The sequence below is a fragment of the Poecile atricapillus genome, chromosome 12 (assembly GCF_030490865.1).
Source record: "Poecile atricapillus isolate bPoeAtr1 chromosome 12, bPoeAtr1.hap1, whole genome shotgun sequence".
NCBI lineage: Eukaryota > Metazoa > Chordata > Aves > Passeriformes > Paridae > Poecile > Poecile atricapillus.
Window position 1 is genome coordinate 13,917,072 of NC_081260.1, and position 22,625 is coordinate 13,939,696.

Below are 22,625 nucleotides of genomic sequence, written 5' to 3' on the forward strand. Positions count from 1 at the left end.
ACTTACTCTGCTAGTGTGGTTCTGATCTGTTGCCTGATGTATGATTTTCTGCATGAGTGATTTTTTTCATTCATTCTTCTCTCACCTCAGGAATTCTGACTGGCAGCTCTCAGAGACGCTGGGATGTTGATGTTGATTTCTTTCTGATGTTCAGTGTGGTGGATGAGAACCTAAGCTGGTACCTGGATGAGAACATTGCATCATTCTGCACAGATCCTGGCTCTGTAGACAAAGAAGATGAGGAATTTCAGGAGAGCAACAAAATGCATGGTCAGTGTCACCTCTGTGAGGCCATGGTGTCTGCCAAGACACTCAGGAGTGTCAGTGCTCCAGGATCTGCTCTGAGATCATGTGCTTAGCTCCAGAAAATGGAAGCATTGTTTAGGTTTTATCTTTGGCTTGGGTGAGCTTTTATACCGTTTGTTTTAGGAATGAGCTGTGGAGCTGGGATCTCCAAAGCAGAAGAGGAGGAGGAGTTCTGTTAGTTCCATCCTCCTATCATGTCTGCGCTGTCACCTGCTGACAGGAGCTCTGAAGGCCCCTTTCCTGCTCTCTAATTTTGGCTTGCTTGGTTTTGCAGCTATTAATGGTTATGTGTTTGGCAACCTCCCTGAGCTGAAGATGTGTTCTGGGGATTCTGTTTCATGGTACCTCTTCGGGATGGGCAATGAAATTGATGTTCACACAGCCTACTTCCATGGAGAGACACTCAAAATCCGGGGCCACAGGACAGATGTGGCCAGCCTCTTCCCAGCCACTTTTGTTACAGCAGAGATGATCCCCAGGAACCCTGGGAGATGGCTGCTGAGCTGCCAGGTCAATGATCACATACAAGGTAAGGCAGAGGGTGGAATGTGTCCTGGACTCTGTGTCCTCTGTTTTTGATGTACGTGATGTACAGTGTGGTTGGGAACAGTGCCTTGGACATGAAAAATGTCCTCAGATGAATGGGTGATGCCTTGTCTTGTAAAAATTGGAGTGGGCTGGTAACTAATGTGCAGGGCAGCTTTGGTGGGGCTAACTTGTACCATGGTGTGATGTTTGGTATAGCTGAAAGCTGAGATGAGGCAGTGCCTTAAGAGCTCTGTAAGAGGCACTTGCATGATAGATCTGAGGACAGCAGAACACTCTAGTCACTCTCTGTCCATAATTCCATAGCATCCAATATCTAAGGTTGGAAGTTCTGCTCACAGAACTCCTTGCTTTGGTCACTTGCTTTCTTCCATCCATGGAGGATATCCATTTGGGACAGCAGAGAAGGTGGGACTGCCCATTCTGCTGGCTGGAGGGGCTAAGTGAGTGTCCACCTTCATGTCTTGGACAGCTGGGATGGCAGCACTCTATGAAGTCCGGCCCTGTTCTCGGCAAGCTGCGGCGCCCAGCCTGGGTGGGAGAGTTCGGAAGTACTACATAGCTGCCAAGGAGGTGCAGTGGGACTACGGACCCACGGGGTTCAACCGGATCAGTGGGAAGCCGCTCAGTGACACAGGCAGGTAAGTGAGAGGTTGCTGGGCTTGGGCACTGTTTGGGGAGTCTGGCCTGTGTGAGCAAGGCTGCTCAGGAAAATGCGGAATTTCTTTTGTTTTCAAAATCCATGCCTGCTGCACACGTGGGGTACATTTCCTGGGAAGGCAAATCACCCCATCTAGAAAGGGAGGCTGCTGTAACTGGACTGCACCAAGAGCAGCACAGGTACCTTGAGGCTTTCCCATGAGAGTGCTGTGTGGCACAGCTGTACCCACAAGCAGTAGAAAGTCCCAGCAGATGTACAATGTGAGCTGCCACATCTGTCTCTGGGCTTCATTTCTGCTTGCTGTGCCTAACCTAGGAACAGATTGATCTATTTGAAAAATGATTCAAAAAGCCCCTGGTGCAGCAGACACAGGGTGGCAGAGCTGGCCTGCAGATGGGCCTCAGGCTGGTGTTGCTGCAGGAAGCAATTTCTAGGAAATCAGATAGAAGGACTTGGATGGCAGCCCTCCATCCCATGGTCAGGTGACTGGGATAGCAGTTGAGTGACTTTCCATTCAGTCTTTGGCTAACTGAAAGAGAGATTCTTCTCCTTCCACAGAGATCACTTCCCTTCCCTGGTAACCTGTTGGAGAGGATATACCTTATTCAGATGGAGAAGAGAAAATGTAGAGTGGTTAATTATTTACCCAATGCCATGCAGCAGGCCTTGCAGACCTTAGACCTGTCAGCTGCCTTTGTAACTGCACTGCCTCTCCTGCAAGGCTTGTTACTTATATTTGATGAGGGTGGTAGTGGAGGAAATAAATACCTTTACAGCTGTTTATTTTAGTTATGATTGGGGCTGTCTCCAGCTTCTGAAGAGGTCGGAGTTCTAGCACTGCTTTCTCACTGACTGCACTGCAGTTTTGTTCATTCCTTCACACATCTTGTGTAGTGATGCTGATCACACCTGGCAGGTTCACTGGGAGAGGGCTGTGTGCTACAAGTGCTCCCTGAATGCACAGGTGTGTTCTGTGAGTCTTTAAGGGGAAAAAAAGCTTTGCAGAGTCAAAGCTGTGCTTGTTCCAAACTAGAGGTGCTCTTCTTGTCTGAAATACTGCTTGATTTGGAGATGCTGATGGCCTTGCCAGTTGGAGCAGGAGAACAGGCTTGATTTTTCTATCACATGACCTGACATTTGCTTTTTGCATTTAGTCCTGCTGAGGAGTATTTCAAACGTAGCCTCTACCGAATTGGGGGTGTCTATTGGAAGGCAAAGTATGTGGAATATACTGATGAGAGCTTCCGTGAGGAAAAGCAGCAATCAGAAGAGGAGAAACACCTTGGAATACTTGGTAAGAATCATCCAGGAACACAAATCCTCTGTCAGTGTCTGTGAGAAGGACGCTGATGCTGGGAGTGCCAGGTGGCTCTACCTCCCTGATCATTTTGAAGGGCAGAGAGGGGCATAAGAGGTGCTTCACACCAGTCACATCTGAGAGCAAAGGGAACAGGCCAAGGTGAGTGGGTGGTTGAATGGATAGAATCACTTTGGGGGTCATTCTGAAGGTGTTCCAGCAGTAAGAGACACAGTGTAGTATGTGTGACTAGAGCTAAACAGGTCACAGCAATAGCTCCTGGTTATGTGGTTTTGACTGAACTGCTTCAAGGCATGCTGCAAACCCCTGTTCTCACAGAGCGCTTCCTCTCCTGAATAAATGCTCAGGGACAGCATGGTAAAGGCTCATAGCTCCTCTGGCTGGCTGGGTCGTGGGCTTGGAGCATCTCACACCTCTGAGGCACATGTTCTGGATAGCTGAGGGGACCTTACATAGGTGGGGGAGAGACATGGGCCTATCCTGAGGGCATTCCAGCACATCTGGCTGTTCTGTCACTAACCTGTGTGTGTGAAGGCATGATGCCACTCTGAGTTCTGAGTTTTCCTGTGGACCCAAACTGCTTTCAGACAATCCTTGCCAGCTCCTGCTCCCCTTGAGTTCCCTTCAGCAGCAACAAGGCCGGGCTATCTGCTGCCTCTCATCTTTGGCCCTACAGCTTGGAGGAAGGTGCCCTGTCTGCTTTGGTTTGCTTGATGGCCTGGGGAAGTGCTCTGTTGTTGATGTGCTCTCTTTGCTATATTCTAGGTCCAGTGATCAAAGCTGAAGTTGGAGACACCATCCTGGTGACATTTTTTAACAAAGCCTCCTGGCCCTTCAGCATCCATCCACATGGAGTGTCCTATGGGAAGGCATCGGAAGGGATGTGGTACCATGATGGTTGGTGGATCCCTTTTCTTGAGTACAGCCCTGTCACCCTTCAGAGGTGCTGGGTGTTTGGTTGACACCAATGAAGCAAAGCCTGCTCTGAAAGTAGCTGGTGAGAAGGTGTAACCAAGTTTGTGCAGGGACTCAGGAGTAACCCTGTAATCCCTGTTTTAAAGGCCTGTCCCAGAGTGGGGTTTCTGTGGTGCCACTGCACAACTTCACGTACCGCTGGACTGTGCCAAGGCACGTGGGGCCCACGTCCAGCGACCCTCCCTGCCTCACCTGGATGTACAGCTCGGCTGCCAATCCTGTCAAAGACTCCAGCTCAGGCTTAGTGGGGCCTCTGCTCATCTGCAAGTCAGGCACTTTGGATGACAACAACAAGCAGGTAAAAGGGTTTTCCTGCCTTGTTCCTACCAGGTTTTTGCTTTCATATAGAGAAGCGAAGCATCAGCAAAACATTAGGGAGCGTATTAAAAACAAATGTGCAGTAATGTAAGTCCAAGAGAGTAAAATCAAAGCCTTGTTATTGGCCCAGTTAATGCTGGTACAGCTGGTGTCCAGGTCTTTCCTGGGAAGGGCCAGTAGTGTTCTGGGCTCTCAAGAGCTGCCCTCAAAACAGTTCCTGAGCTCTGCTTTTAATTCACAGACAAACTTGGCTGAACGACTGTACCTTGGAACAGTTACCTTATAGGTAACTTGTCCTGAGGCTTGTGTAGCAGGCTGCTTTCAGAGAGGCATGTGGAAGAGTCCCTGCAGTCCCAGAAACACTGAAAAGACATTTTTGCTTACAGGTGTTATGCTTGGGTGATACAATGCTTTGAGGTTTGAGTGAGCCTCATTTATTTTCTCGGACAAGTTAATTTCCAAGCAGAGCTGGCTACAAAAAGGCATGTGAAAATCCATGTCAGTCTTAGGCTTTTGATGGAGAGGTGAAACCTGAAGGGCAGACAGAACTTCCTCTTGGAATTTCATTCAGGAGTAGTCTATTCCTGGCAGTAAATCTAGGGAAGACAGTAAATTGATATCCCTGGGGAGATACCAGACCCCAGAGCCTTCCTGGGGGAGCTCACATCCAGTGGGGGCACCGTGAGACTAAATTAGGAGTGCAGAAGAAATGAACATGCTACCCAGGGTGAAAGTGTGGATCTGCTGAGCAGAGAGGATTGTGAATACATACAACCCTCAAGGTGAAGGAGTTGTGATAACGATAAACACGGGCAGCTATTGGAAGGGTATAAGCAAAAGAGACAGACCTTTGTAATTGTAAGACAGGGGAAAATCACCTGGGGTGGCAATTCTGGCTCCACAATCTCAGGCAAACCTTTAATGAATGCTTAATTGTGGAAGGTGCATGGCCACTCTGCTGTACCCATGTGCTGCAGCCTGGGAATTGCTCACCTTCTCAGCAGGCTGGCTGCCTGTGTGCTGCTGGGGAAAGTGACACCAGTGGGAGTGTCTGGACACCATCACAATCACTTCTTTCAGTGAGGAAACACCATGCTTTGGAATGCATTTCTTAGGAGAATTAACACTCTCAAGGATTTAGGGTAATTAAAAAATCCCCAATCCAGGCCTGTGATAGGAAGCAGGAGGGCATGGTGTGGTCATCATCCTGCCTTGTGTCTGGGCTCTGGCCTTGGGTCTAGTTTGGACAGACACCTTAGGTGTGAGGGAGGAAGGGGGCACTGACTTCTTGGCCTTGTCCGAGTTTTGTTCATTTTATTCATGCGAAATATCATGGAAAATGCACAAGTGGTGCCTTTTGTGAAAGAAGAGGAATGTTCAGCATGAGTAAAGGGACAGAGTCTTGTCCTTCAATAAGCCATGTTTTAAAATAAAGGGGAATACAAGAGCCAATCAAAACAGTTTTAACTAAGAATAGTTAATTGTCGCATTTTAAAAGTTAACAGCCATCATTGTAATTATAGAAAGGGATCGACAAAGAATTTTATCTTCTCTTCAACGTGTTTGACGAGAACCTCAGCTGGTATTTAAATGCCAACATAAAATACTACTTGAGGATGGAAGAGACATCTGTGAAAAAGGATGATGGCTTTGAGGAATCCAACAGGATGCATGGTATGGTTGGCTGCTGCTTTATGACAGCAGGGATGAACCTGCAAAGCATGGGCTGATGTTCACCTAAAAGGCTGAGCTGGGGGCTGGAAGGGCTGTGTGGTGTCGGGCTGGAATCAAGCCAGGCTGGAGGCACCAGGTGAGACATGGACAAGCAGCACAGCTGTCTGGAGAAGTGTGCTCTCAGTGTATTCAGGGGTGAATTACAAACAAGTTACCCTTCTGACTGGCAGGCCTGTCCTACAAGGTGTATGCTCAAAATCTCCTGGCTGACACCTACCTGAACAGAGTTAATTGCTTTCTCCTTTCCAGCTATCAATGGACTTATGTTTGGTAACTTGCCTGGGCTGGACGTGTGTGAAGGAGACAAAGTGTCCTGGCACCTCCTGGGCTTGGGCAGCGAAGCAGATATCCACGGAGCTGTGTTTCAGGGAAACACCATACAGATGAACGGGATGAGGAGAGACTCAGCCAATCTGTTCCCCCACACGTTTGCCACTGCTTTCATGCAGCCTGATAACAGTGGTGAGTGCCTGCACAGCTGACAGGGCAGATGGAAGAGTCTCCCTTTGTGGGATTTGCTCCTGTGGCAGATTCTCTAGCGTGGTAGGAACTCTTACAGGGTGAGCTGTGCTAAAGGTGCTTATTGTGTAAGAAAGCTTCCTGAGATGATTTATGTGTAGGACTTTGTTGTACCACCCCTGCTTGATTTCTCCAATGACTCCTTTTAACCTTGGCCTGTGCTAACCAAGCTCCCTAAGCACCACAGGGATACACCAAGCACATACTGACACCCGGTCGGTTGGGGAAGGAGCTGTTTCCCGGAATCTTCAAAAGCAGCTGATCTCCTTGTTCATCCTGCCTCCCTCAGGGACTTTTGAGATCTACTGCCAGACAAGCAATCATTACCAGTCTGGGATGAGGCAACAGTATGTTGTTTCCAAGTGTGGAAAGCCGGGCACTGCCTCTGCCCGTCGCTACACGGGAGTGCGGACGTTCTACATCGCGGCGGAGGAGGTGGTGTGGGACTACGCACCCGACCGCAGCTGGGAGCGGGAACGACACAACCACTCTGCACAGAGGTACAGCCCACCTTCTGGGGAAGCCTTTGGCAGCGTCCCAGCAGACCCTGGTGGAGCCTGTTGGGTGTCTTGGCCACCCTGTGACCTGGTGCATATGTTGGTGGTGCTGCTGATAGGGGTGCAGCGCTCCACGTCATTGCAGCCCAAGCTGGCTCTGGGAAGCCCCTTCAACTTGTGAACCCCAGTTGTTTGTTCCCCATGAGGTTTTGTTAACTCAGCACTCATTCTGCATTTCTCAGCTATGCTGATGTGTTTCTGAACAACGAGAATGGACTGCTCGGCTCCAGGTACAAGAAAGCAGTTTACAGGGAGTACACGGATGGCACCTTCCAAACCCCAAAGACCAGGATAAGTGGTGATGAACACCTAGGGATACTGGGTAAGAATGTGAGCAGAGGGTTCACCTTCCTCTCACACAGCAGTGGGACTGGGGCTCTGAAGCTGCAGTGGCTCATAGCTGTAAGCTGAAGGCTCACTGGATATTTAGGCATCTGCTGTGTATGTAAGTGCAGAGAAACTTGGACTGTCTCCTACTCACATCTGCCACCTTAGAGACAGCAGTTAGAAGAGTCCTGTGCACAGCTTATAGGAAAGCCTGGGCTTCTTCACTTGCCTTTGTACCTGTGTTCTGTCATGGCTTGGACAAAGCATGTTTCACAGCTGCATTTCTCTGGCTGTGGGACAGAAACAGCCACTGACTTCTAGAGCTGGGTCTGAGAAATAGTGGGGAGAATCTGTAGCTGTGAGAAATGCTGCTGGGGCAAATGCAGGCAGACTTGGGAAGTGGAGGAGCATTTTGCACTGACTAGTGGAGGGCTGTGGAGACAGAACTCTGTGTTATGATCCCAAGGCTGTAAGTGGTGTCAGGGCAGCCATGCTGAGGCAGCATCTGCTACTCAAAATAGGCTGAAGCTGTGATTTGTGACACTGTCAGGCTCAGTTGAATATTACCACATTTTTTGAAGCCAATAGCAAGGGGTGATCAACATGTGACATTTAGCACAACAGTACTCAGAAGTCAAGCCTTAGCTGTGCTGGGCCCAGTTAAGATGTGTAACCACCTTCATTGTCCTCATCGTGAAAATCAGACCAGTTTCCTAAGACTTGGATTGGGACTGACATCCAATTCTTTTTTTGGGAGGTAGTGACAAGGAAGAGGAAAATCATAAGTATTATAAAGTAATGTTTCTGGGGAGAAGATGTTGACAGAGGGGTGGGAATATCCCAGGAGATGTGCTGATGGATTTTGCTGGTCTCAGAGTACACTCTTCCTGTCTCAAGGCCCTTTTCTGTGGGCGGAAGTGGGTGATATTCTCAACATCGTGTTCAAGAACAACGCCTCACGACCCTACTCTATCCATGCACATGGGGTGCTGGAGCAGCAGCCTGGACATCCTCAAGTGGCAAACCCTGGTAGGTCCCTGTCTCTAGCAGCATTCCTGTGTGAGCTCACGCAGCTGATTTTATCCCAGAGCCAGACTGGTTTCCTTAAGCAGCCTCAGATGTCCTGGTTTTGTTACAGTAGGGTGCTGGAACTGAGCAGTAGCTGGTCTTTCAGGTCCAGCAGAGTTTTAGTGATGCCATTTGTGTGGGGATGGCAGCCATCTGGGATGTGTGTAGGACATTCTTCTGTGTGCAGCCTTATCCTTGAGTGTGGTCCTGCTGTGGGAAGGGGAGGGTGATGGCAGGTGACAGCTCAGCTGGTCCTGAGATGGGGGAGCCTCTTCTTTGGGATGCATGAGCACAATAGTGTGAAATAGGAGAAACACACAATTGCTTGATGGGATCTGACTGAAATGGCCACTTTGTCTCATGATTCAGATGCCAGTGTATTTAATTTTTGGTCCCCTCCAGCTTGCCCAGACTGTCAAAGACACAGTCAGGCTGTTAACCAGTTTCTGTCTTTGTGAAATGGGCTGCTAATATAAAAAAAGGGTAATTTTAAACCCTGATTTGAATCAGCATCATAAATTCACTTCAAAGAGAAGAGAGATTATCCTAAGCTTCATGTGAATGAGCTTCCATGGTCAGGTCCAGTCTCGAAAGCAGCAGATAAACCTGCATTTTTCTGGTACCAGACAGTGTTTGCATCCTGTGACCCCTCTCTTGCTCTGAGAGGGGACCTTCCATCCTGCTTTGTGTTTGGGAAAGGCAGATGCAGTATCTGGCAAATACAGAATTGAATTTGGGCTTTGGAGACATGATTTTCTTTTTCCATTTGGTTTTGCTGCCTAGTGAGTGGGTGTGTCAGCTGGTGTATGGTGCTGTTCTGTCCCTCAGGTGACATTGTGACATACCGATGGGAAGTTCCTGAGAGATCTGGTCCAGGGCCAAATGATTCAGCCTGTGTTCCTTGGGTCTACTACTCTGCTGTGGACCCAGTAAAGGTAAAATAAAAGTTATAACCAGAAAAGCCTAATTGGACCATTTTTTTACTCTCTTTAGAAAACAGTGTGAGTTGGGTACAATTTAGAGATAGAGGTGGAAGAATCACCTGGTAACATGTCCAGTCTTCTCCTTGGCAAGGAAATCATCTGAATTTGTCCTGATGTCTGTCCTTGTTCTTTCCTAACAAACCTTCATGAAACAATTCCACTGTCTCTCCTTGCTACTAACCTTCCTCCAGTTATTTCTAGGCTATGAGAACATCTCCCAGTTGGTCATGATTTCTACTGGTGAGAGCCAGTAAAGGCAGAAATTGTCCAAAATAAATCTCATGAATAAAGCAGGCAGATTTGACCATTGCTAGAAGTGTCATAACACTGATTTCACAGGGCAGCAACCTGGAGGATCCTGCAGTAAACCATTGCATTCAACCCAGAAATAATGGCCTTTTTATCTCAAGTTGCAGATGTTTTTGCAGTCACTGAGTGGAAAATACTTTGATACCATCCATATTTATGACTTTTGGATTTACATTTATAAGAGCACATACAGTTCCTGTTCCTGTGCTTCAGTGGCTGATGCTCTCCAACAAGAATACTTGTGTGGCAGCACTGGTTGTTTTAAGTGGGGTGATGTGGGAATAGGAAATGATTGCTGAAAGGCAAAGAACTGTGTGTGAGAGGGTGAGAAGGTCCTTGCCTCAGAGCTCTCCTTCCTTCCGATTAGGATATGTACAGTGGGCTGATCGGGCCCCTGAAGGTGTGCCGCAGAGGGGCCCTGCACTCCAGTGGGACCAGGAAGGATGTAAAGAGGGAGTTTGCTCTGCTCTTCCTGGTTTTTGATGAAAATCAGTCCTGGTACTTGGAGGAGAATGTGGAACGTTTCAGTAAGGGAAATCACAAGGAGATCAACCTGCTGGATGAGACATTTGTGGAAAGCAACAAAATGCACGGTAATGTTGGTGTTGATTCTGCAACCTCTCTAGGTAGGGAGGTCTGACTTGTGGTGAATGTCCTCATCCTTTACCATTATCAGTGGCACAAACAGAATTAAACTGTCTGTTCTCAATATTGCAGCACACCTACAGCACAAATCTTTGATCTGCAGTGAAGGCTGATCATTGTGGCTGTTCCTGTAAGGAGGAATAGCAACATCCTGGCCAGAGAGGTTAATCTCTAATGTGTCTGAGTGACTCAGAAAAGGAAATTAAATTAAGCATGAAATTAACTTGTCAGACAAATTTAATTCTGTTTGTCTCAGGGACCATCAGAATATATTAGACATCAAATTAATTTTCAGAGCTATGTGGCTGCAAGATGTGGCTCAGTTTTAGCTGTTTTAGGTTATTTCCACCATAGAAGGATGAACACATTTGTTTAAATTAGTGTGTTATTTATGTTAGCCTCTCCATATTATATCTAAGATACCCTCAGCAAAACAGGTCCCTTGGCAATTGTGGGGATAAAAATACTGAGGTGCTGCATTTTGTGTACTCTCATTACTACTGGTTTTGTATGGGAGAGGTAAATACACCTCTCCAAATACACCTCCATGAAGATGTAATTGTTAACCCAATATTACAGCTAGCAGAACCAGCATGCTGAAGTTGGATACTTGTTTTAGGGTACACAAAGTACCCAGGGCATACCTGGGAGTAAAAACCTGGTGCTCTGCCCTCAGATCCTGCCTCTTTCCAACTTATTCCCTCTGTTGTCATCTGCATGTGCAGTCACAACAGGATTTCTTCCAGCTGTGCTACTTGAGAGGTAAAGTCCTGCCATGCAGGGATTTTGAAGGTAGTTGGAATGAGATGTGTGTGGCCAGCCTGAGGCACAGCACCAGAGGGCTGCCTCACTGGCAGGAATTACCCCTTTTCAATGTCCATCAAGGAAATTGCTCAGATATATATGTGTATGTAGGTATATATGTTTCTCCATCCCTGGGCTGAAAATGCCATTTTTATGCATTTTGACTTCTAGAAGCAACCACTTCTGATGGCTGACTGCAGGCTTTCAGCAAAGGTAGTTTTTGAGATTTATTTGAGCTGAGCTACAGCATGGCCTTGAGTGTAAGAATGGATAAATAGCTGAGCTGGGGGGACCATCCTGTGGGGGACACTAACTCCTGATACACTGGGTTTTGTATGAGCTTTGTAGCCTTCAATTTTCTGCCTTCCTCTGAGGAAGTGCAGCACCCATTTGATTTCACTAACAGCCTTTTCCCCTCTGTGTTATTCCTGCACAGCAATCAATGGCAGGCTCTATGCCACCTTGCCTGGGCTGACCATGTACCAGGGAGAGAGGGTGGACTGGTACCTGCTGGGAATGGGTCACGAGGTTGATGTCCACACAGTCCATTTTCATGCTGAGACTTTCATATACAAGGTAAGAATATCTGCTGATGGTAAAGCAGATACTGACCACTGATATCAGCACTTTTACTTGACTCTGTATTTGAACGTCTTTTAATGACTCTGAAGCTTCACCCAGCTAGGAAAAGGATGTGGATTTACACATCCCAGCCTGACTCTCTGAGTCTCTGTTGTGCTGAGATGTCCAGCTTAATCCTTGTTAGGGTGAGGCATTGTCAGATTGTTTTCTTTGCAAGCTGCAGTCCTGGAGCTGCTTTTTGAAAGCTTTGGGGTTTTTTGATCATTAAAAAGCTGAAGTGGTCCCCAGCAGCACTGGCAGAATTTTCCTTCTGAGAAGATGCATTGAGCACTGCAGCTAATGGCCTCCCTTTTCTGACAGAATGGCAAAAGCTACAGAGCAGATGTTGTGGATCTGTTCCCTGGGACCTTTGAAATGGTGGAGATGCTGGTTGGGAACCCTGGGACATGGCTGCTTCACTGCCACGTGTCTGACCATATCCATGCTGGGATGGAGATCCTCTTCACTGTCCTGCCTAGAGGAGGTAGGGAGCTGTCACTGTAAAACATCCAGCAGCACTTCCTGTCATTGCTGTAAGATTCTGAGTGTTTGTATCTCAACTCTCTTACATACTATAAAAAAACAGTTAATGGAGAAGATAATATACTTAAGTGTTATTAAATTATTATGCTCCCTTTAAATATGGTAATACCTGGAGCTGGAGTTGAAAACAAATTGTTTTCTGGAGTTTACATTGCCTGTGTTATTCTGAGCTTGATTTTTAGCTTGTGTCTGAATTGCTGTGTTCAACTCTCAGCCAGTAATTGCTCTTACTGAGAGCTGGGTGGTGCTCAGAGGTGAGTGACTCTCAGTACTGGGTTTGCCTGCAGTGGAGGCCACATGGTGATGTGGTTTTAGATGTATTTCCAAAATAGTGAATGCCCAGTGTTTCAGCTGTGAGTGACCAGCACCTGCCCACTGTCAGGGCCATCTCTGTTTCTCCCTCAGCACTTTGCTTTTGAAGTATGGAAAGGGTTGTGCACTGGAACTGGGGCTGCCTCTGAAGGAGGTGATTCAAAAATTCTCTTGTCTCATCTAGAGAGGGAAAACATGGACAGGACAAAGGACAGCCTGCTAGTCCTGGAAAACCATGCTGCCTTTGGATCTGATCCTTGCCAGATGTGCCCTGTTCTGGTCTTTGCCTGCTCAGCCCAACACCTTCTCACCCTCCTTTTTGTTTCCTTTCAGAGTCAGAGCTGGAAGACTTGCCTGCCACCCCAGGTAGGGTGTGTACAGCACTGCCAAACCTGTCTGTGGGAAGGGGAGAGGGCAGATCCCTGAGCAGCACAGAGGTTTGGAGGGAGGAACACACACAGCACCCACAGCTTCTACTCTGCCAGCCTGGCAGTGCCTCAGTGCGAGGCCCTGCCTCAGGAGATAACTGGGAGGGCACCAGTCTGTCCTCTGGTGATAGGAATAAGGAAGTTGGGCTGGGTAGGCTTGTTTGGCTTAGGTGGAAAAGGTTAGTGACCTCACACCCTGTTGTGCCTGCTATGTATGGATTCAGATTCAGAGTATGAGCTTAGGTACTGGCAGAGATTTGGAGCAGGGTGCCTGGGATGGGTTGTCCTCCCTCTTTGGACTGTCAATGACCTTGTGTTTAGGGAAGTTTCACAATCATTTCTACAAGCTGAAGGGATGGAGTCAGCATGTAAACAAGCACATCTGTCTTCTGCTCTGATATCCCCCTGAGAAAAGAGCCCAAGCACGTGCCTGGAGTTTTTTGGGCATTGTAAAGAACAGATGTGAGAAGACATTTGGTTGTGACCAGCACAGGGAGGAGGGGAGTATGATCCCTTTGAAATTTTTTGTGGTAGTGAGTAGTGTACTGGTGGTTTATTTTTCTGGTTTTTCATCTCTCTTCACAACTCCATTTTTCAGCTGCTGTGAGGAAATTCAGCTGAGCTGATTTTAGAGCCAGTTCAGGCCAGCTACAAATGCAGCCACCTACCTACAACTCAGCAGGCTTTCTCCACTGTTATTTTAGTAATTTTCTCCCCAACATTTTTCTCACTCAAAATGGACAAACCAGAAGAGGAGTAGGAAATAAATGAGAGCAGTAGTGGCAATATTAAATAATCTGGTTTTATAGCAAGCGCAGATATCAGCTTGTGTGTGCTCACCAGGCAGATACCTTGGCCAAGCAGACTGAAACCTTGCCTGAGCAGACAGCCCCTTTTCTCAAGAGGTGGCTGCTGCCTCTGTGGAGACACAAGCAAGCTCAGGATCTTGGTGGCTCACCATGGGCATGGCTGAGTACATTCAGTGGTGTGCAGGACAGCAGCCATGGGCACAGGGAGTGTGTACTGGGAGATCTTGCAGCAGCCCCAGCCTGGCCATGTTCTCATCTCTGGGCTGGGGACAGCAGTGGCTGATTGGGATGGACACCTGTGACACACTGACAGGTTCTGGGGTGGAGCAGGTTAGGGAAGGACCCTTCCATCTCAAATCTGTGTGGGCTCAGGGATGAGGGTCTGACACTGGATGGCACTGGGGCCTACTTTGAATCATTGAATCATTAAGGTTGGAAAAGACCTCTAACATCATTGAGTCCAACATTAACTCAGCACTGTCATGTCTACCACTGAAATTTGTCTCTAAGCTCCATATCTACACATCTTTTGAATGTTTCCAGGGATGGTGATTCTACTACTTTGCATCAGGTTTTCCTTAATGCAACTTCATCCCATTTATTGCAACCTTTTAATTCTGGTATTGCTGGCTCTTGTTGAAAATACCTCTCTGTTTGTCTCTCAGGTTTGCCGCTTGAGGATGAGGATGAATCCCAGAGATTGATGCTTTTTGGATCTAAGGTGACCCAAGAGCAAATAGAGGCCACAGTCATCTCTCTGGCTGTTGTAGGAGTCCTGCTGCTCCTGGCTGCTGGTGTCCTCCTGGGAGCAGTCATCCATCTCGAGAGGCAAAGGAGGTTACGACGCAATCGGAGATCCATCCTGGATGACAGCTTCAAACTCATGTCTCAAAAGAATTCTGGTCTCTGAAAGCCATGTACAAACATTGGGCTGTGTGCTTGGAGCAGGGGCTGGATCCTTTCCACAGCAAAGATTTTGGGGCATCATTTCAATTGTGCACTGAGGAGGGAAAGCTGGAGCCCTGACCCCTTCATATATTCTCCTGAGCCCTCTGTAAAGAAAATCCAGGAGAGATCCAAGGACTCTTTGAACTGACTGAAGACAAGTAATGATTAAAAAAGGTCCTTCTGGAATACTCTTCCTCCCCAAGGAAGAGAGGGGACATTTTCTTATCTCCAGAACAGCTCCAATTGGTCTTTCCTAGCAGAATAGCTTAGGCCATATTCCAGTCTTGCTCCATTGCCAGAAGTGAGTTGGGACTTGTTTGCCAAGAAACTGTGAACTATTAAAGTAATTAATTTGAAGGAGAGGAAGATATAATTTTCGGTTTTGTGAATCAATGAAGAATACAGAAAAAAGATTGTTAAGTTAGAGTTGGATTGCTGTTTTTAATGAGTAAGTGGGCAGACACAAATTCAGGGTACTGGATGCCACTGTGAGAACCCCATCCAGGACCATGATGAGCTGTGCCTCTCTGTCAGCCTTGCTGTGACACATCCGTTTGTTCTTTGCTGGGGCAAAACTGGGGCTGGGTGGTGGGACCAGAGTCCTGTAGCTGTGGTAGCTGTCTTCCATCATCAGCTGTGCCCACACACAGCACCACACCGTCATCCTGTGTGTGCCCACACATCCCACTGTCCCATCACCCTGTGGGTCAAGTACCGAGCCTTCCCTGTGTCCAGCTCCCTCCCCTGAATCCCCATTACTCAAATTGGATGCAGGTTAGTGCTTCCATATTTCTGTGCCTGGTTTAAAAATGGAAAAAGCATAAAAGCGATTTGTTCTGGGTGGCTTTCAGAGGCAATTAAAGGAGCTAAGTGGCTCTAATTACAAGAGACTGCTGCGGGCTCCTTAGGTATAACAGCACCATTTTCTTCAGAACAGTGGTTATCACATACTTAATCATGTTCAATTCATATCAAGCCCCTGCATATTTCTAGCTGCCTTTTCCTTTGGCAGTGAGGACAAAGCTCATTATTTTTCTTTCATTATACTTCATTAAGCCTGGTGAGGGGCAGGAGGGCTGTTGAATACTCTGAATATGGATGGTCCTTGCTCAGATTCAAGCCTGCTTCAGTTGCTAATGCAAACCAGAGGTTTCCAAACCCATCAGTTGTAGGGAATTTTAGAGGCTATGGTATGAGATATAAGAATGAAGAAAGTCTTTATTTTTTCCCCCTTGACTTGTTAAAAAATAGATCAAAAATGTTTTGGGCCTGCATTTAGATTAAAGAGTGAGTTTAAATATATTCCCTTGCTTCAGGGAAGCAGAACAGGGAAATTGCCCTTCCTGTAGCTCTGCAGCCTGGTTCCAGACTGGGCTTTAGGTGCTGGCCCCAAGCAGGACAGCAGAGGGCTAGGAGCTGGATTTCACACATTCCATAAACAGCAGGCTGCCAAAATCCCTCCAATGTAAGGTTTTTTTGGGCCAATGTAAGGTTTTTTTGGAGCATCAGTGGCAGAGGTCTCCTCTCCAGCAGGGGTTGTGAAGAGCACTGGGGGCAGGCTCTGGAGAAGCCTGTGGTGTGAGGGTTGTGTCCTGTGAGCACCAATTCCTTCTCAAACTGGGAAAACTCAAGGGAAAGCTTTGGACAAAACAGAAACAGATAATTTTTCTAGAACCTTCTAGAAAAATTGTAGCAAACTGACAAAGCACAGTTTATCAGCAAGTTCACAACTGCATCTAAGCGGGACTCAGCTCTCCCAGCCAGTGTAAATGTGAGGAGGAGGAGAGATAAGAGAATCACAGAATATTCTGAGTTGGAAGGGACCTACAAGGATCAGAGAGTCTGGTTCTTGGGTGAATGGCCCATACAGGGATTGAACCCTCACCCCTGGCATTATTAGCACCATGCTCTAACCAGCTGGGCTAGTCCAATAAACCTCCACCATAAACCCACCACACTTTAACCCACACTGCCAGTATGAGTTCAGAACAGCTTTACTGCCATGGAAGAACGGGTGTTTCAGCTTTTGTATGGGATAAATGTAAGAAGCAGTTACTGCTGCTTGTTGTAGTCACTTTAGGTAGCGCTTTTTGTCTGCAGTTTGAACACTGTCCTTCCTAGACCCTCATTAGCTGTGATGACATTTTCAAAAGTTGACCCAGATGATCACTCACCTCTTTGAAGCCTTCCAGGCTCTCTCAGGTGACAGCAATGCAGGCTTGCTTGTTACATTGCAGCAGCTGGCTGTTTGCAGCAGGGCTGGGGTGGGATTCCTGTGCTGTCACCCTGCTCAGCAATGGGCAGGCAGCCCTGCCCTCAGCCACAGCCATGTGGCTCAGCCTCCTGCTGACTCCCACTCCAGCTGCATGGGAGATGTGTGAGGCAAAAGCTTTTTGGTTGTGCTCGTGGAAATAAAAACAACTGTCTTTGTCCTTTTTTCTCTAAACACAAAAATTAGTGTGGAATTAACCTGTGGCACTCCATAAAACAGCTGACACTGGTAATTGTCAGTGAAAGGGTTTGCTGGGCTCTCAACAGTTGTGCAACCTCTAATTTTAAACTAAATTGCTTGGTGATGCAGACTGGCCATGCAGGATGTTTGCAATTTTGTTGGCATGGCAAACTATAGGAGTGATAGCAAGTCTGGAGTGATGTGCTTATAAACTGCCTGGGGAGAGGAATTCAGGCACAGCAGCGGCCAGAACAAGGGGATCTGCAGGGTAAAATCAGAGGATGGATCTGAGCAGAAAAGAAAGCTGAATCTGATTTATTAATCTATGGCATCTGGGATATGGGATGTACAAATAAGCAGTGTACATACATGAGGTACCAGACCTGCTGTAACACTTGTCTTGGAAACAATCAATGAATTCAGTCACAGACTGTTCTGGGATGTGAGAAGAGCAGGACTGGGCATGTGATTGATCAAACAGCTGTTGCTGAAATTAACATTTATAGTGTTAAAAATCAAAGATAGCCCATCTTGGAAATCAATTTGTTTGTTAATTTGCTCTTATTTTGGGGAAAGTAAATCTGTTGCTCACCAGGTGCTTTATAAACCAAGTGTCCTTTGGTGTTCTTGAGAAACAGGCTTCATTCTGCATTCTTTAACTGTGGGAAGGATGGGCAAGATGAAACAGTAACCTGTCCCTGAAGAGACACAAGGAAACAGTGAAGGAGGAGTTCAGCCTGTTGGGAAAAGGTGTGGGCTAAGAACTTGCTGTATAAGAGACAGTTCAGCATGTGCTGTACATGTCTGGTAGGCACAGGAGAGAGAAATATTCTCTTACTCAATGTTACCAAGTATAACAAAGAAATTATGTCTTACTTTGTGTATGTCAATATGGGAAGCTTTGCAATCTGTCACTGTAAGGAACTGACTGAAAATCCTGCCTATAGAACCTTCCTACTGGATCCTTATTTTTCATATTTAGGGTTTTTATCTTCCAAGGAAAGCTTTCCTCTTCAGAGGTAAGTGAAGATCAGACATCTTTGGGTCAGTCTGACCTGCTCTGTGAGAAGCAAACAGGCACAAAGCAAAGCTGAGGATGGTGGTGAGCAGAGTGTGTCCCTGCCTGCCCGTGGGCTCCTGCTGCTGGAGGCTGTGCTGGGATGGCAGTGGCTGTGTGAGGGAATGGGGTCAGTGGTGAGACAGTTCTATTCCCCATGTCACTGCCAAATGCAGGAAGGTCTTAAGCAAAACATAAAATATGGGTGAGGCCACTGGTGTGGGCACCAGTCCCTCCAGGTTTGGTGTTTCCTGCCAGTCCTTTTGAAAACTTCCAGGCCGTTGTGCTTTGGAGTCAATGGGGCAAGGGATGTACAGCCAGATTTGGATGGGCTTATCAAAACTGAGCCTCTTGTACAAGGCTGAGCATGAGCATTGTGACTAGTCCAATTTGCAGACTCTCAGTTTGTTAAACATCAAAAAACCACACAGAGTGAGAGCAGCATGGGTGTGAGGACGTGGCTGGTGGGCTGGTGAGCACTGCAGTGCTCCAGCAGGGCCAGAAGAGCTTGTTAGTGCTGCACTGAGCTGAAACAATCTTCAGTCTCCTTTCATCAATACTCTGTGAAGATACAACTCAGTAGGTTACAGCTGGCATGTGACCCCAGAAAACTTCCTTTCTGCTTCATTTTATCAATGCAAAAGAAATATTTTTTCTTGGGAAGAGCTGCTGTTTGATTTATCTGCTCCATGGTCCAGATGTTCAAGATAGTCCTGCTATAAACCTGTGTACAGATGTTCATGGATACAAGCACATTTTTGCACCAGCCCAGTGTATAATACCTTATTCCAAGGGCTGTACAACCACAAGGGAGGGGTCCTGTTGCCCACTGCCAGCCCTGGAGCAGTGCCTGGCTCCTGTCCAGCACCAAGGTCTGGCCACACACTTAAACATGTCACTCTGTGCATTGCTGAGCAGTTAAAACCATTTGCCACTGCTGAAGGCATGTCATGCCTTAAAGTTATAATCTCTTGTTTCACAAAAAAAGACAATGCACCTTTCATGACTGAAAGATTTTGCTTCAATAAAGCTGAAACAGGCATTCCAGCTCTACTTTCTGAATATCTGAGGGAAATTTGTTTCAAAACTACCCCCTTTCTTTCGAAAAGTCTTCACAGTGGAAAATGGAAATTATCCTTTCAGTTCACAAAGCTGTTTTGATGTGACCAGAATGATTAATTTGATTTTCACAAGGTATGACTGAAACTATGAAAAAAAATGTATATCAACCTTTTAGGCTGGGACTAGAGCCTACAGTAACTGAAGTTTGAGTTTGTCCCTTTCTCCCATCATTGGCACAGACCCAAGGCAGCTGCCTGGGAAGGACCAAAGATTGTCCTTAAGTGAAGCTGCCACCAGTCCAAGCTGCCTTTTCCTTGTGGGCTCCTTCCTCCACCTCCCTGCCCATCCTTACTCCCTCTGACGTTCTGGCTGCAAGTCTTGTGTCAGAATGGATTGTGGCTCATGGTTTTCTCTCTACAGCCTTTAGAGATTTTTAGCTTGAGGGTGTTTCATGAGTTAGCCTGGAAGAACTGGTCAGGATTCCTTGGCATTGCTAATTGCCCCTCTGAGAAGCCCAGTGGGTGAGGAACCACCCCTGGGTGTTACGGCTTTTATGCCTTTGTTAATGTTCCAGATGCACAGCTTAGAAATGGATCTTCATGGGTTCTGTTCTGATCCTCAGTGAGTGGAACCCTCAACCTTATGGCAGAACTGCAAATTTTAGGTGTAAAAATACCAGGTTTCACAGTTGCTTTATGAGGACCCTTCTGGGAAATTGATTGCTGGTGCTGTGGCTGAGTTATGTGATTTCCCTTGGGTGAAGCTCTACAAAGATTTAATAAAACTGATAGCACTGTTTTATTAGCCAGCAAATTACCAAAAGGCTGATCGTTCAGCAGAGCATCAAATTACTGACTGCAGTGATACAGGATGGGAGACTAGGCCACAGATTTTAATGCTTTGAGAAACTCAGATAATCACTGTCAAGATAAGTCATCATTTTCAGTCATGTTGAGAGCCCGAAGAGCAGAGCATCAAATTACTTTCTGCAGTGATACAGGATGAGAGACTAGGCCACAGCTTTTAATGCTTTGAGAAACTCAGATAATCACTGTCAGGGTAAGTCATCATCTTCTGTCATGTTGAGAGCCTGAAGACTGGTTAGAGGTGGAGAGGCTGTGGGGAAGGCTCTGGAATCATCAAGCTGAGCCACAGTAACACAGTGCTTGAAATGCCCAGGGGCATAATTTAGGATAATGGTTGATGCCTACATGCTGTGACCTCAGGGTCTGTAAGGAAGCAGTGGGCAACTCAAAAGGTTATACAAGGTTTTGGGAATAAATTGCTGCTGCTTTTAATTTTCTAAGAATTTAAATAGCAATAGGTGATGTTGGTATTTCACCCCACATTTCAGACAGCAATTTTATTCTTACCCAGGATATCAGTATTGCTGAAACACAAACTATATCCTAATCTGGGGTATTTTGAATAGTCAAGTGAAGTGGAACCAAGATTTAAAGTTATTCTCATTCCAGTTTGCCCAAATATTGCCCAATCAAACCAAACACCTCCTCAGACTTTGCCCATATTCAATCAATATCATCAAATTCTTGTGTCCTGAGCCACGTGGCTCCTACATTTGATCTGTGACCTCTGACAGCTCTTTAGCTACACAGTCACACTCTGTTGGGGCTTTCCTGTGAATCCTTTTCCTTAGGCTGCTTTGTGCTTCTTTATTTATCTGCCCTTCTATAACCTCACTGCCGCAGCAGTGCTTCATGACAGTGGCTGCTTTATGGGCTCCATCCCTGCCTACCCACCAGGATTTGTCCCACTGACCACCTCTCCCAGGGTCTCCTGCTCTACACGCTCCACTGAACAGTTCTTTGAGTCATCTGCAACATCCAGCTTTACTGCTGCTTCTCTCTAAATGGTGAATCTCAGAAAAGCAGCCAATTCATTTTACAAGTGTGTTGCCATGGCAATGCCACATCCGGATCTTGTGCCTGTTTGTACCTGGACCTGTACAGGTACGTCCTGTAACCAAGAATCTGGAATCAGAGAGCAGATGATGATTTTGATGGAACAGGGTAGGAAGTCATAAAGCATGTTCTGAACATGTCCTACACCTTTCTGGGTCTGTCCCTGGCCTGCCAGCTGACAGTCATGACCCAGCTTTCTGTACACTAAAGATACATAAATTACTAAACCAAATGGAGGAGTGTGAGTGAATCCCTGGATATCTTGTCTCGAGGTGATGGCAAATAAATGTCACAGTGTGGACTGGAAGGGCAACAAACCTTAACTGGATTCATACCTAGCACAACAAATTCCTGACTGCAGGGCACAGTCCCACACATGATAGAGCTCAGCCGGGCTTCTCTGATGTTCTGGGGGTTTTTTGTGTGATAAAAAAGTATTTTTTCAGCAGGTTGTTTACCTGTTCCATTTGACATTTTGATACCAAACCTCTGTGAAGACAAGTAATTTGTTCTGTTCCTGCTGAGTGAGCCCCTTGCTGGCTCCTGGGTGTGTGTCACAGTGATATTGGCTGTGGCAAACGTGACCAGCCAGGTCTGTGGAGCAGAGCGCAGAGAGGCAATGTGAGAATTGATTGAGGGAAAGTCTGCAGAACTTTGCAAGGAAGGAGGGTCCTGAAGGAGCTTCAGCCAGAAATGTGAGTTGCAGTTTGTGTGTGTGACTGCTGCCCTGGCAGCACCAACCTGCTCTGTTTATCTGGGGTTTGTGGCTGGTTGCTCCAGGCCAGCGCTGTGGATTCCAGGCCTGGCTCATCACCTCCAGGCCTTGCCAATGCACTCCCAAAACAGCTACATTTGTTCTGATGCTCCTCACCAACGCCTGAGATGTTTTCATTGCTGGCAGGGCATTTAGCACAGGCATTAGCACACCTTCTGTGTCCTGCGTGTAAGCTCTGGGAATTCGGCCACACAGAACACAGGAAAAAAGTCGTATTGTCCAAGATGCTGATCAGTAACAGATGGAGCAAGGTGGTGGCCAGAGATTCAGGGCTGCTTTTGCCTGCTTTTCTGCGGCAAAAGGACGCTACAACAAACAAAAAATCCTAAACCAAATGCTTATGCAGAAGTAGTTTCTTTGATTTTTGTTTCACACGGATGGGGACGTTTCCAGTGTTCTTGCAAATCTGGCTGTCTGCTTATGCTTACAACTGCTTCTCCCTCCAGCAGCTCCAGCTGCTCAGCACTGGCTCCAGGACCTGCCCAGCATGGGTCAAAGCAGCACTATGGATCAAGGGACAGAAAGGCATCCTTTGTGTGCAGGGCTGGTTGTTTTGCTTCAGTTTGACTCATGCAAATGTTCCAGTGATTCAGAAAGAGACAATATTTGGTTATGGAGACATGCTG

At 46.9% G+C, this 22,625-nt stretch overlaps 1 protein-coding gene across 4 annotated transcripts in view; it reads left to right on the top strand.

Annotated features, from left to right (window-relative positions):
• The window catches only part of HEPH (hephaestin), a 21,962-nt gene extending 6,805 nt beyond the window's left edge, over positions 1-15,157 (top strand). For all 4 annotated transcript variants that reach the window (XM_058847433.1, XM_058847432.1, XM_058847434.1 and 1 more), the window contains 17 exons: positions 91-270; positions 581-835; positions 1,325-1,493; positions 2,668-2,807; positions 3,597-3,728; positions 3,893-4,104; positions 5,648-5,798; positions 6,108-6,320; positions 6,667-6,877; positions 7,117-7,256; positions 8,159-8,290; positions 9,158-9,264; positions 9,989-10,214; positions 11,507-11,646; positions 12,013-12,175; positions 12,880-12,912; positions 14,449-15,157. In XM_058847433.1, coding sequence (XP_058703416.1) covers positions 91-270; positions 581-835; positions 1,325-1,493; positions 2,668-2,807; positions 3,597-3,728; positions 3,893-4,104; positions 5,648-5,798; positions 6,108-6,320; positions 6,667-6,877; positions 7,117-7,256; positions 8,159-8,290; positions 9,158-9,264; positions 9,989-10,214; positions 11,507-11,646; positions 12,013-12,175; positions 12,880-12,912; positions 14,449-14,693 — 2,849 coding nt within the window. In that variant the 3' untranslated portion in view covers positions 14,694-15,157. The remainder of the gene's footprint in view (positions 1-90; positions 271-580; positions 836-1,324; positions 1,494-2,667; positions 2,808-3,596; positions 3,729-3,892; positions 4,105-5,647; positions 5,799-6,107; positions 6,321-6,666; positions 6,878-7,116; positions 7,257-8,158; positions 8,291-9,157; positions 9,265-9,988; positions 10,215-11,506; positions 11,647-12,012; positions 12,176-12,879; positions 12,913-14,448) is intronic.
• The last annotated feature ends 7,468 nt before the right edge of the window (positions 15,158-22,625 follow it).